The sequence below is a fragment of the Nilaparvata lugens genome, chromosome 8 (assembly GCF_014356525.2).
Source record: "Nilaparvata lugens isolate BPH chromosome 8, ASM1435652v1, whole genome shotgun sequence".
Classification (NCBI taxonomy): Eukaryota; Metazoa; Arthropoda; class Insecta; order Hemiptera; family Delphacidae; genus Nilaparvata; species Nilaparvata lugens.
In genome coordinates this window covers 2603441-2616142 of record NC_052511.1, presented here as the reverse complement: position 1 = coordinate 2616142, position 12702 = coordinate 2603441, and the positions used below count along the sequence as shown (strand labels likewise).

Here is a 12702-nt window from a genome sequence, read left to right as displayed (position 1 = left end):
CTTTGTATGAATAAATGTTTTAAATTGTTACTATTATTTCATCCTTCTTCCTACTATAGGAATGAATATTCACAGTAAAATTATTTTACCACTCAAAGTCGTTGTCACGTAAAACTTTCGCCTGTATACCAACTTTACAGGCAACTATGCAATTTTTTTTCAATTGGAGTTTGGCTATCTATATGGATGCTGATAGGTATGTGCACTGCGATTGAAAACAATGCATCAAATCTAATCATCCTTTGCGTGCCGTCCGTCCGATGACGATCTGTGTGCGCCTACCTTAAACTTTCCAGATAATATTTCTCTTGAGATAAGCTGATTGATTGATTGAACAGCTCAACTTAATTCTGTGTCTCCCACACAGGCACACGCATCTTCTGTTATCGACAGACGACGAAATTATTATCTGTTTTTCCAAGGATGAATAATTATTATCCTTTTCATGTCCTTCAGCGAGTTTTCCCAGGGATGAGACCTAGTGCAATCGAATTTTTATATCTATTAACCTACTATGATCCAAATTTCGTGAAAATCGTTAGAGCCGTTTTCGAGATCCGTTGGACATAAATAACCACATAACCATTATACAGAAATTGCACGCTCAATATAATAGGATTTTTAAAAATTGACTGGAATTACCAGCAGAACCTTATTGGTTTGTGTGCTGGCGACGAGTTACAAAACAGTTTTATTCTATTTTCCAACATTTTAGTGAGCTCCACGTTATAATGGCAGTATCCGTGTGGCTATCCTTGTCTATCATTCGAAAAAGCAGATTGCGCTATCCTACTCTACCTCCACAACGTAGCCAGATCATGTTCTAACAATGTAGAAATATAATTAAGTAACGAAACATTCAATCTCAGTTGAGAAAATTTATTATTGAATATTGGAAAATACAATTCTCTTGACAAGAAGAATATAATTGATTATTTCAAACAAGAATGAACAGTTGATATCACCCATACCCAAAGACCTTAAAGATGCATAGACTCACTTGCAGCGCTAGTGTTGTACTTGGAATTGAAATCGGCCATTGAGGGGGCAACCTATAAGATTATTACATACCAATGCCTTTGTAATCTATAATATTACAACTATATAGGTATAATATCTCGTGCTAAAATACCCCAATGGCGGCCTTCAATTTCAAGTAAGAGCTATCATTGGGAAGGCATAGGCATATATCATTTCAAGTTGAGTGGGCTTGGAATCGAGTTTCATACACAGCATGGTCTGCACCTGAATTATTGGGGTAAAGAATATATTGTCAAGTGTATTTTAAATGAGCTGAATTATAACTCAGTTGCTAGCTGTAGGGAGCCGATAATTCTAAAAAACTAGGAGAGCTATCCGATGCTGAGTATGATCAATTTCGGTTATCGGATAATGGGTGTAGATCTAAAGAAGATGATAATTCAACTTCAATATCATTGTGTGAAGATTTGAGCATTTTATCTCATATCTCCAGGCCTATCAATAACAATTCACGGGCAAACTTGAACAACATACATAAGAAAAAAACTGAATCATGTAAAAGGTATATCTCTATTGTTGGTTGGAACACTCAAGGATTTAATAGTAGTTATGATGAACTGACATGTCTGATAAAGGAGAGTTCATTCGATATAATATGTATAAGCGAGCATTGGTTAGTAAATAGAGCTGAGGTTGAGTCTATAGGTATTCCTGGATATAAGATTGCAAGTTACTATTGTAGAGCCAATATGACTAGAGGAGGAACAATGATTATAGTTAAGAATTGTCTTGATACTATAAAATTAAATAAAATTAATGAATTGTCTGTAGAGCATGTTTGTGAAATATCAGCTATTGAGATTCCTATCCTAAATGTAATATGTTTGTCCATATACAGACCTGACACTAATCTTGAATTGTTCTTCTCTGTGTTTGAGGATGTATTATGTTCGCTAAATTGTGGAAATAAATCATTGATAGTGTCAGGAGACTTCAATATCAATATCAAAGAAAGCAATAGAATTACAAGGAGTTTACTGGCTCTGACTGAAGCCTTTAACTTACAACCTGTAACCTTTGAAATTACCAGGCCAGGAAGAGATAATAGTGGAACATGCATAGATAACATTTTCACAACAATTCAAGAGGAGAATCGCATCTCATCGGTTCTGCATACAGTCATGTCTGATCATGATGCAGTTGTGCTGAAAATTAACAATGATGGTCAAGTACCAAGCCCTGTTGCATCATATAGATTTCTTAGAGTAATAAATAGTTCCCACTGTCAACATTTCTGTCATTTATTGAATAACTTCAATTGGTTGCCAATTTATACTTTCAAAACAATCACTGAAAAGGTAGAGTATTTTTTCCATCATTTCATGCAACAGGTTGAGGTAGCCTTCCCAAGTAGAAAAATAAAGTGCAAGGGACGCTTAAATGATCAAATAAACAGATGGTATAATGCAGAGTTAAAGAAGCTTAGAACTCAGTGTCTGACATTGTATAGAACGTATAGAGATACTGGAATAGAGAGGTATAATGCAGAATACAAATATTATAAGAATAAATATAGAGCTGCAATACATAATACTAAGCTTGAATACAACAAAAATTTTATAGGTAGTTCTAATAATAAGGCTAAGGCGATGTGGGATATAATAAATAACTCTTTGAATAGGAAAGATAAGAAAGAGCCGGCAGGAAGAGATATATCTCCTGATATGTTCAATAATTTTTTGTGAATAGACACAATATAAATTATAATGTCTCTGAGTGTAATAGTAGAAATGATGTGCCACTTTTTAATCATAATAGATGTATAAGTGAAAAATTCAAGTTCCCAGAATTCACAGTTACCAAAGTGTACAATACCTTGATGAAGTTGAAAAATAGCGAATCGTATGATGTATATGGTTTAAAATCATTAATAATAAAGATTGCAGCCCCTTACATAGCGGAAATTGTCACCTACCTGTTCAATGAATGTATAAATAACTGCATCTACCCAGATTTCCTAAAATATAGTAAAGTATTACCAATACATAAGGGAGGCTCTAAAGGTGACATCAGAAACTTTTGACCCATAACCATCATTCCAATTTTTGGTAAGGCTTTTGAATACCTAGTTAGTGAACCTCTTGTACAGTATTTTGAAGAGAATAAACTTTTTAGTTCAAGTCAATTTGGGTTTAGAGGTAATTTGAGCACAACATCTGCCATATCTGAGTTTATGGAGTTTGTAATGAACGGAATTGAGGACAAGAAGAGCAATGTTGCCAGAATGTACGATTATTCATGTGCTTTTGATACGGTCTCGCATGAAATACTATTAACAAAACTTTCTGCCTACAATATTGATCATAAAGTATTGAAGTTTTTCAAAACATATCTAGAGGGGAGGTTCCAGTCAGTTTACCATTGTGGTCTGAGTTCTGATTTCTTATCAGTAGAACGAGGGGTACCTCAGGGATCTATACTGGGACCAATACTGTTCTTAATTTATATTAATGACTTACCTACTTACTTGGAAGGCAATGGAAGAAGAATATTTTTATATGCAGATGACCTGGCAGTTATTATTAGCGATGGAAATCAGACAGATGCAAAGTACAATTTGGAACAATGTAATCTTTTGATTGACAGTTGGAGTAAGGAAAATAAGTTAGCTATTAATGATAAAAAAACCACTACTATAAGTTTCAGTCTAGCCAACAGCTCAAACATTGAATCTACCCAGTTCCTCGGAGTTTTTTTGCAGTCTAATCTTAAATGGAATACCCATATAGGAAATATATATAATAGAGTACTAAGAGGGCTTTTTATGTTGAGAAGGTTGGCTGGAAGTGTGACAATAGAGGTCTTGAAAACAGTTTACTTTGCGATTATCCACAGTCACCTAGCCTATGGTATAATTTTGTGGGGAAATAGTCCTTTGGCTGGTAAACTTTTCCTGCTACAGAAGAGAGCCATTAGAATATTAAACAATGAAGAGCCACGTAGTCATTGTAGACCATTGTTTATTGAGAATAAAATTCTGACTCTTCCTTCTATGTATGTCCTGGAATGTCTGTGTTATGTCAAAAGAACCTGGATAAATTTAGCCTCAACTCTGATAGGCATACATACAATACAAGAGGGGCAAGTAATATAGGTGTCGAATGGTGCTCTTCCAGCGCATCATTGAGAAGTTTCAGGGCCCAATCTCTCAGATTTTATAATGCCCTTCCGTCATTGGTAAGAGACCTAGATGCCACCCAATATAAAGATAGAGTTAGGAAAGGCCTAATAAGAGGTGGAATTTACAAGGTACCTGAATTTTATAAAATTTCACAGTTTATATAAATCTGTCACTATTGTGTATGTTTAGGCTGTGTATACTTAGTTTGTGATCTTGTTTAATAGGTGGGTTTTAGATGTGATTGTGTTTTGGCTGTGTAGTCTTTTGTGTTGTTAATTATTTTGTATTATTTTGTATGCTTGTGACGATGACCAATGTTTGTTGTGAACCAGATGGTAATAAATATATTATTATTATTATCTCTTAAAGGTCTTTGCCTATACCGGTATCAGCTATCCTCTATAGAAGGCAGTGGAAACGTAGAGAATCGGTTCCCCTATTTTTCCGCATTGCCATTATAACGTGGACCTCACTAATTGGTTGAAATATCATAATAATTATTATTCATAGGCTCGTTTGTACAAAAGTATGCTAAATTTTAACTGTGGTTGGATGCTAGCCAATTGAAAACGTTCACCGCTACTCTAAAGGTGCGTACAGACTTTCGCTCTGCTCCGCAACCGAACGTCACTCCAGCAGAGCGATTGATGATCGACCGGCGAGCAAGAGTGGTTCGACCGGGGAACGCGAGAAGATACGTTCATGATGGGTGCGTGGGCGGAGCGACTGTGGTTCGATGGTGGTACGAGGGCGGTACGAGGGAGGAGCGTGCTCGGTGCGGGTTGGAAGCGCGAATATGTGTACGCAGCTTAATAATTAACTCTCGTGGTATTTAATCGCCGTTAAAATTTAACAGACGTTTGTGAAACCGGGCCATAGTGTGAATAAAATATGTTGAGACTAGCTTCAATCTGATCAAACATTGGCGTTGTCTGATTGTGTGAGATCGCGACTTTCTTGCAATTCTGTATTGGGCCTACTGAAAATCAAATCAATTTATTGCCACAGACAAATACTTTACAATTTGTATCGGCCACGTCAATATTACAAACTATATTAGAGATCATACAGCATAAGCAATTACCTAGAAATCTAGATAGACTCCATGTTAACGTTGAATATTCATCTAAACTATAAAAACAATTTTTTGTAAAAAAATTCTTAATTCTTTGTTTAAATTCCCTGAGTGTCAAACCTCGAATATTTGGTGGTAAATGATTATAAAACTTTATTGAAAAGGCCTTAAAACTCAAATGGCTGGATTTGTAAGAGCAGTACTCATTCCTTAGATTCTATTTATTCCTTGTGTTATAAGAATGAATGTTGTCATGAGTTGAGAATAAATGTAGATTTGACTTTACAAAAAGCAGACAATTAAACATAAAAATACAAGGTAAGCTCATGACTCCCAATCTAATGAACAACGGTTTACAGTGAGTGAAAGGAGGCACATTACAAATTGTTCTGATTGCCTACTGAAAATCTTCAATATGAAAAGGAGAAAATAAACCTAAACCGTAGAATATAAATTTACTTCCACTAGATAGAGATATATTGTGGAAGTTCCAATAACATTTTTATCACTTTATTTCATAATAAAATTACTGCTTATTGTCTTCAAAAGATTGATTCAAAGTTTAAAAGAATGAATGATTGACAGTATGAAAGGAATAGCATAAGTACCAACGAATGGAAGGTATAAAAAATTGAACAGACCGATTTAAGACAATAATATTCAATTAATTTGTTTACAGGAATATTGATTCCCCATTCATTGAAGACAAGGACTACGAAAGAATTCGGAGGGAATGGGAATGAGCAATTCAGGTAACATTTCTATTTTATTTTGAATTTAATTTTGAAAATTTCCCATGTACGGTACTATAATATCTGGTCTAGGGACAGATAAGCAAATCAACTTTAAACTAGTCCATTTTAATATTTAATCATTCATGTCTGTGATTTTTCAACTATTCAATATTTTGATTTTGTTTATTGTACAATACTCTTGAACTCAAGAGCCTTCTACAAGAAATATTGTTAGATTTTATTTGTATTGTTTGAATATTATTTCATAATATTTTGTGCTTGACTCTATTTTAAAATTCTATTAGCTTTTCCTCTTCCTTTTTAGTAATTCTCCAAGTTTCAGACCAATTCTGTTAGTGCCAGACATTAATAATAATTTATGTTTTGTATAGTCTAAGATTTGTTTGTGGGATGGGAACTTTGAAGATACTAATCTTTCACTGTTATTATTAAATATGCACATTTTTGTTTGTTTGTTTTCAATAAATTTAATATCTATTTTTACTTGATCATTGATATTTCATTTCCACCACTAGATAATTCAAAGGAGAAAATTGTTCCAAGAGTTTTGGCTGTCCTATTTTCTGATGGTGATGCGCACATATGTATCAGACTTGTGTGTGGTTAATTTGGAGAATTGTGATGAGACATGAGTGTTTTTAAACTTGAAAATAATCGCAGCTTTCAGAAAGGCCGAATGATAATAATTATTTGAATTATTATCATTAGATAATTCATAATATTATAAAGGTGTGATGTATTTAATTTGTATTTGTGTAATTGCTATACATTCTATAATAATTATAATGGGTGGTATTGGGAGGTCACAGGGATACAAATTACATTTTTGCAACGCGTATCATGTTTTCAGTTGCCTGTTGCCTATCAACCGTTGCAATTGAAACATAACCTCAAACCATAACCTAGTAGAAATAAATTTGGAAACAAATCTATTATTAATTGATTCTTGCTGGGAATGAAACAGAGAATATAGTCAAGATTCTATTATCATTGAAATAGTAATGGAAATTCATATATTTTGTTACGTAAAAAAGGTAACTGTGCCATCTCTTGTATTGAAATTAGTATTATTATGATTAGCTATATTTTTCCAACTCGAAGCTGTAAGGTTATGTTTACAATGTCATGACATTTCAAAGAGTAAAAAAATGACATTCTACTACTAATTTCTTTAATAAACTTGAACTGTTTTGTGGAAGACGTAATCTTTGAAGGAATTTAGTAAAGCTTTATTTTGTTACAAAATATTGTTGACAAGCTGAGGTAGGCTAATTTTAAAAACAAGCAGTCTTGGTGTAGAAGCATTTATCAAGTGTACCTATATTGTAATTTTAATGACAAATCTATAATTCATTATGTTATCCTTATTTTTATATTATTACATTTTTAGTTTCATTGATACAAATAACTGTTAATTAATCGCTAATGATGCTATAGTGAGGTCCACATTATAATGACAGTGGAGAAAGATAGGAGAACAACGTTGCCGATCATCCGTCTTGTCAATGCCTTCTATAGACGCTAGCTGATACAGGTTTATTGATGCTATATTAACTGTTCATTCTCGTTTAAAATAATCAATTATATTTTTCTATAATTTCATGAGGTAATGCATTTTCATAATCAATTAAGATGAAAAATATTTTGTTAATTAATTATCAATTCTACATTGTTGAAAGACTATCTGGCAACAGAGCAAAGCGAGAAAGAGATAGCGCTATCTGCTTTGTTGAATGATAGACAAGGATCGAACACTGTCATTATAACGTGGACCTCATTATAGGAATCAGTCAGTAACCGGAACAGTAAAATAGTTATTTGTGCAACTAGTGCGCAAAGTGACAGTTTGCTGCACCGAAAGAAACGTTTACGCCCGAGTCGTAGGCGAGGGCGGAATGGTTTCTTGAGTGCAGCAGAGGAACTTTGCGCACGTATTTCACATTAAGTTTTTCCTACAGTTACCATTGAATATGAAAAGTGGGTAATTATGGGTAAAATTGCCTGAAATGCATCAAATGTTTTTCTGTGTAATTTTATTATTGATAAAAACCTTAATCCTAAAATCCTAAAGTCCTCGTTGTCCTTGGTTATAATATATAATGAATAATAATTAGCGCGTTGTGCTTGGTTGCAGCTCTGCTCACTATAGCAGCCACAGCAGTCACTGTTACCAACTTCATTTTGATTTTGCTGCACTGTTGCTCCATATAACCTACTAAGTATTTTGCGTTGCCATGTTGCAAATCTGGAGTGCAGAAAAATTTTTCCCGCACTAGAGCGGAAAAGTGATTCTTTGCGTTCTGTAATCAGTGCAGCAATGGCCACTTTTCAACGTAACTGTAGGAAAATATAATTTACATGAGTTCTAATGGGGGCTATAACTACTCAGCCCGGCCGAGCGAGTATAAATAGTCTCATTAGAACGTATGGCAATAATATTATCACTGTACCAGACTTGAAAATTATTAAATTAGAACTGTTTAACTTATTAAATTAGGCCTGTTTCATAAAACTTATAAGTCACCTATTACAGGAGAATCATCACTCTTATCAAATGCTCAATATAGGCGTTGAAATCAGCTGTTCCTGTATTAAGTGTATTCTAGATTTTTATGAAACAGGACCCAGACTTGAAAATTATTGACCTGACTTGTTTTATACTTCATGACTGGAGTCCTTAGAACGTAATCATGTGGGTATCTGCTTTTCGCTTGTAATTCAGGGTAACCCTCAGTAGTTGATTTTAGTTCAGTTTATCTTTTTATCATTATTTGATTATTCTATTATTTTACTCCTATAATACAGAAATGTTAACGAAATGTTTTCTATTTCATTCAGACAAAACTATGGCCCTTGCCCCTGTCTACAACTCACCATGTTTCCGGTTAGCATTCAACTTGAAACAATTCAAAACACCGGAAGTGCTTCTCTTCTTCTGCTCCTCCTCCACATCAAGGTCATCTAACAATCGTGGAAATGGTGATAAAAATGGAACATCTGATATTCCTGATCCTCCCACCAACTGCTGTATGTCGGGCTGTGCCAATTGCGTCTATTTAGAGTATGCCGAGCAGTTGACGAAAATTTTCAAAGATTCTGGCGAAAAATCCCGTGAAATGATATTGTCGAAAATCAGTGATCCGAATATGCGAGCTTTTTTGCGCACTGAGTTGTCCATTAAGGCTAAGCATAAAGGCAAGCATGATAAGTGAACTTATCAATATTTAGGCCCGTATTTACCACTTGGTGCTAAAATATTTCTAAAGCTTTCTATACAAATTATATAATTAGACTATTATCAGAAAAATGTATATTACTACAGTGAAATAATGTTGTAAACTAGTAATTAAGGGCCAGTTTCCGAGCTAGAGATTTGGCTAAGTTCTAGACTTTACTAACAGCTGGAGTAAGAAAATTGGCTTTCCGAAACGGGGCTTAGTCGTTGTCAAAGTCACGTTTGAATTAAATTTCAAAAAACTAGAAAATTAAACACAAAATTAAATTAAGAGAAAATAGTGTTAAGTTTCAGCTATTTTGAATTATTTAGAAATGTTTAATTTCATCAAGGAAAAACTTTCCAATATTATAGAAATGAGAAAATAAAAACTGCGACTACGCCCCGTTTTGGAAAGCTAATTTTCTGATTCCAGCTGTTTAAAGTCTAGAACTTGGCCAAATCCCGAGCTCGGAAGCCGGCCTATAAAAATGTGTTATATTCATGTATGCCAGTATATCAGACAATAGCGTACAACTCTTCCTATTTGAATGTGGATTTCTCATGTTAATTATTCACTCAATAGTCCACTAATCTTTTTGTTATTGATGAGTAATATTGAGAATTTGTTTTTGTATAAAAATGTGGAAATCAATATTATTTATTTGATGTAAAATGTAAATAGTGTAAACAATTAAGTATGCAATAGTTTATTAAGTGGTATAACCGTGTTAATACATTATGTATATGAATATATGACATCAATTTTACTTTCCTTGTCCTATTATTCCTAGTAAGGAAAATATTGCTTTCCAAAAAAGTGTTTAAGTCTGTGAACACGATACCTCCATTCCTAATATTCACCGATTGACTTGAAATTTTGAACTTAAGGTCCTTATACCATGAGGATCCGACACTAATAAATTCAATAAATTTCCATTCAAAATGGCGGATAATGACTAAAATACCATGTTTTACACAGTTTTCTCGAAAACGGCTCCAACGATTTTCTTCAAATTTATACCCTGGATAGTTGTTTATCAGCTCTATCAACTGGCATGAGTCTCCTTCCTGGAAAACTAACAGAGGGTCCACCACATCCTTGAGAAATAGACTTTGTAACCTCTTCTCGTGCATGAGGTAGGTAGGTAGAGCAGTTTATTCGAAAGAACACATAGTCGAGATATTTTATTGGGCTATGGATAGAGGTTGACCTAAAAAGTGTTTTTGCTATAATATGAGATGTTTCGGTACAATACAGGGTGAGTTATTCACTCAAACATAAAATGTTTCCTCCACTCACAGATCACAGAAATCACTCATCTTCAAATGTTTATTTTCTTTGACTTGATATTTGTATAACTCCTGAACGGGAGCGAATTTCGCAAATCTAATGCCACATTTGTGATCCTCGTCTGAAACACTACAATTCACAAGTCACGGTGCAAATTTTTTGCTCCTCCAAAACACTCGATATTAAGTTCATGGTTTATCAGAATCCTGCAATAAGTAAAAATAGCTTAATCTGTACTATGATATGCTATTTTAAACGGGGAACAAGAATATGTGGTCAAATTTAGGAAATATCTACAGTTTGCAGGATATAAGCATTTCAACTTTTGCAATTTTGATTTTATCAACTAAATATTCCTACTATTGGTTGTTATTATTATTGCTCCTACCAAATACCCGATGGTTTTTCTCAAAATCCTTCAAAAAATGCTTAAACTGCTGTATAAGACTGTATTTGTAACGAGGAACACGAATATTGGTCAGTTTTTGTAAATTCCCACCGTAGAATTTTGAGAATTGTACATCCAAATCACAGGAGTGGCCTAGGAAAATATCACCTTCAACCAAGGTCGAATACGGTGCCAAAAGTCTAATGCATGAGGACCTCTTAATGTCACATTAGATTTGCGAAATTCGCTCCCGTTTAGGAGTAATACAAATTTTCAGTTGAAAAAATGAAATTTTAAAATTCAAATGCTCGTATCTGGGAATGGGTATGTTTCCACACAGTGAAAAGCGTTATATATAGTTATACAATATATTCTTTTCAATCACATAGTCTTAAATTACCATCCATAATAATTAGAAAATTGAAAATTAAAAAAAAACCTTATACTAATGTTTTTTTCATGAAAATAAATCACTCGAGATGTTAAGAAAATAATAATTATTAAACAAAAATCTCAAATGCTGTAAATCACCCCGAAGACGTATGCTCCTGTAAATATTGACAAAGGTAAACAGCTAGATGGAAATTCGGTGAGCGCTACTATACAAACATTATTTGTCAGCACGGGAAGGGTAAATGAAAGGAGACGGGGCCGCCGAAAACAATCGATGAACAGGTAGACGTTATAGTGACCCTTCAGTGGTCGCCTATTGTTATTGAATTTCGACATTTTCGTAGTCTATTGTTAAGGATTCCACTCCGAGGAATAAATTGGTGGACCAGGCTGATTAAGGCATTTTCAGCTGTAAACCAGTGGTAGCCTACAGTGATTGGAGTGATTACAGTTTTTAAGGTTGAGTGGTAGAAAGGACTTTCTAGTCCTAACTCCGCCTAATAAAGAGTATTTTCATTTCATTTCATTTTCATTGGATAAACACACACATTACTATCGTTTATAAGTACAAAATTTGGTCAAACGTAAGAACGTATTATTATTTGTTTTATAAAGATTACGTTCTAATACGTCCTTTTATACTTATTCTTTCGTCCAGTCCTTCCTTAGCCCAGGTAGCGCGGCCCCGTCTCCTTTCTTTAACCCGCCGTTTACCCTGTTGTCAATATTTGCAGGAGCAGAAGTCTTCGGGGTGATTTACAGCATTTAATTGGGATTTCCGATTAATAATAGTTATTTATTAATTAGCATTTGAACAAATGCAACTTCCAATTTGTTTCCATCTGTAGGATGTTAAGAAAACAGCCAATTCAATTTAGATGATTCTAAAATAATTTTTAATTATTTAAAAAGAAGGTATGGAAATATCTATAGATGAAAAATTGAATCTTTGAATAACAATAGATAGTTGAGTTATTCAAGAGTTTCAATAAGAATATCACTGTATATTGCAATTGTATGATGTACTTGGAATAGAAACTTGAGAATAAATTCTGTAAATTCCATAGTGAAATAAAATTTTCAGTCAGGAAGCATAATAATATTATGATATAAAATATTCCGATCAAAATAAAAATGTTACTTATTACTGGCTAAACGTTAAAACTATTCTGAAACAATATAGGTAATGTATAAAATCATCCATCATTAAGTACGGTACGGAGAAAAAACAGTGATTGTGACTTGAGTTCAATCTTTTGGTTAGTTTAACCATTCCTTAAACCAACGATCAGATTAAAACCATTTGAAAATTGTAATTTGCAATAATGTGATATATGCTAGATTATACTATTTCATACACATAAGAATATAAAATTAAAAACTAAAGACTGTATTCCTGAAGACTAGAAAAAGCAGACATA

At 33.6% G+C, this 12702-nt stretch overlaps 2 protein-coding genes across 3 annotated transcripts in view; both read left to right on the top strand.

Moving 5' to 3' along the window:
* Positions 1–9962, top strand: part of LOC111055251 (vacuolar protein sorting-associated protein 18 homolog) — a 79909-nt gene extending 69947 nt beyond the window's left edge. For both annotated transcript variants that reach the window (XM_039433738.1, XM_039433737.1), the window contains exons 21-22: positions 5917–5989; positions 8831–9962. In XM_039433738.1, the coding sequence (XP_039289672.1) occupies positions 5917–5980 (64 nt within the window). In that variant the 3' untranslated portion in view covers positions 5981–5989; positions 8831–9962. The remainder of the gene's footprint in view (positions 1–5916; positions 5990–8830) is intronic.
* Positions 8008–9204, top strand: LOC111053294. Its single transcript, XM_039435052.1, is given in 3 exon segments — positions 8008–8064; positions 8526–8580; positions 8831–9204. Coding segments are annotated over 3 exon segments (486 nt in total).
* Positions 9963–12702: the final 2740 nt, after the last annotated feature.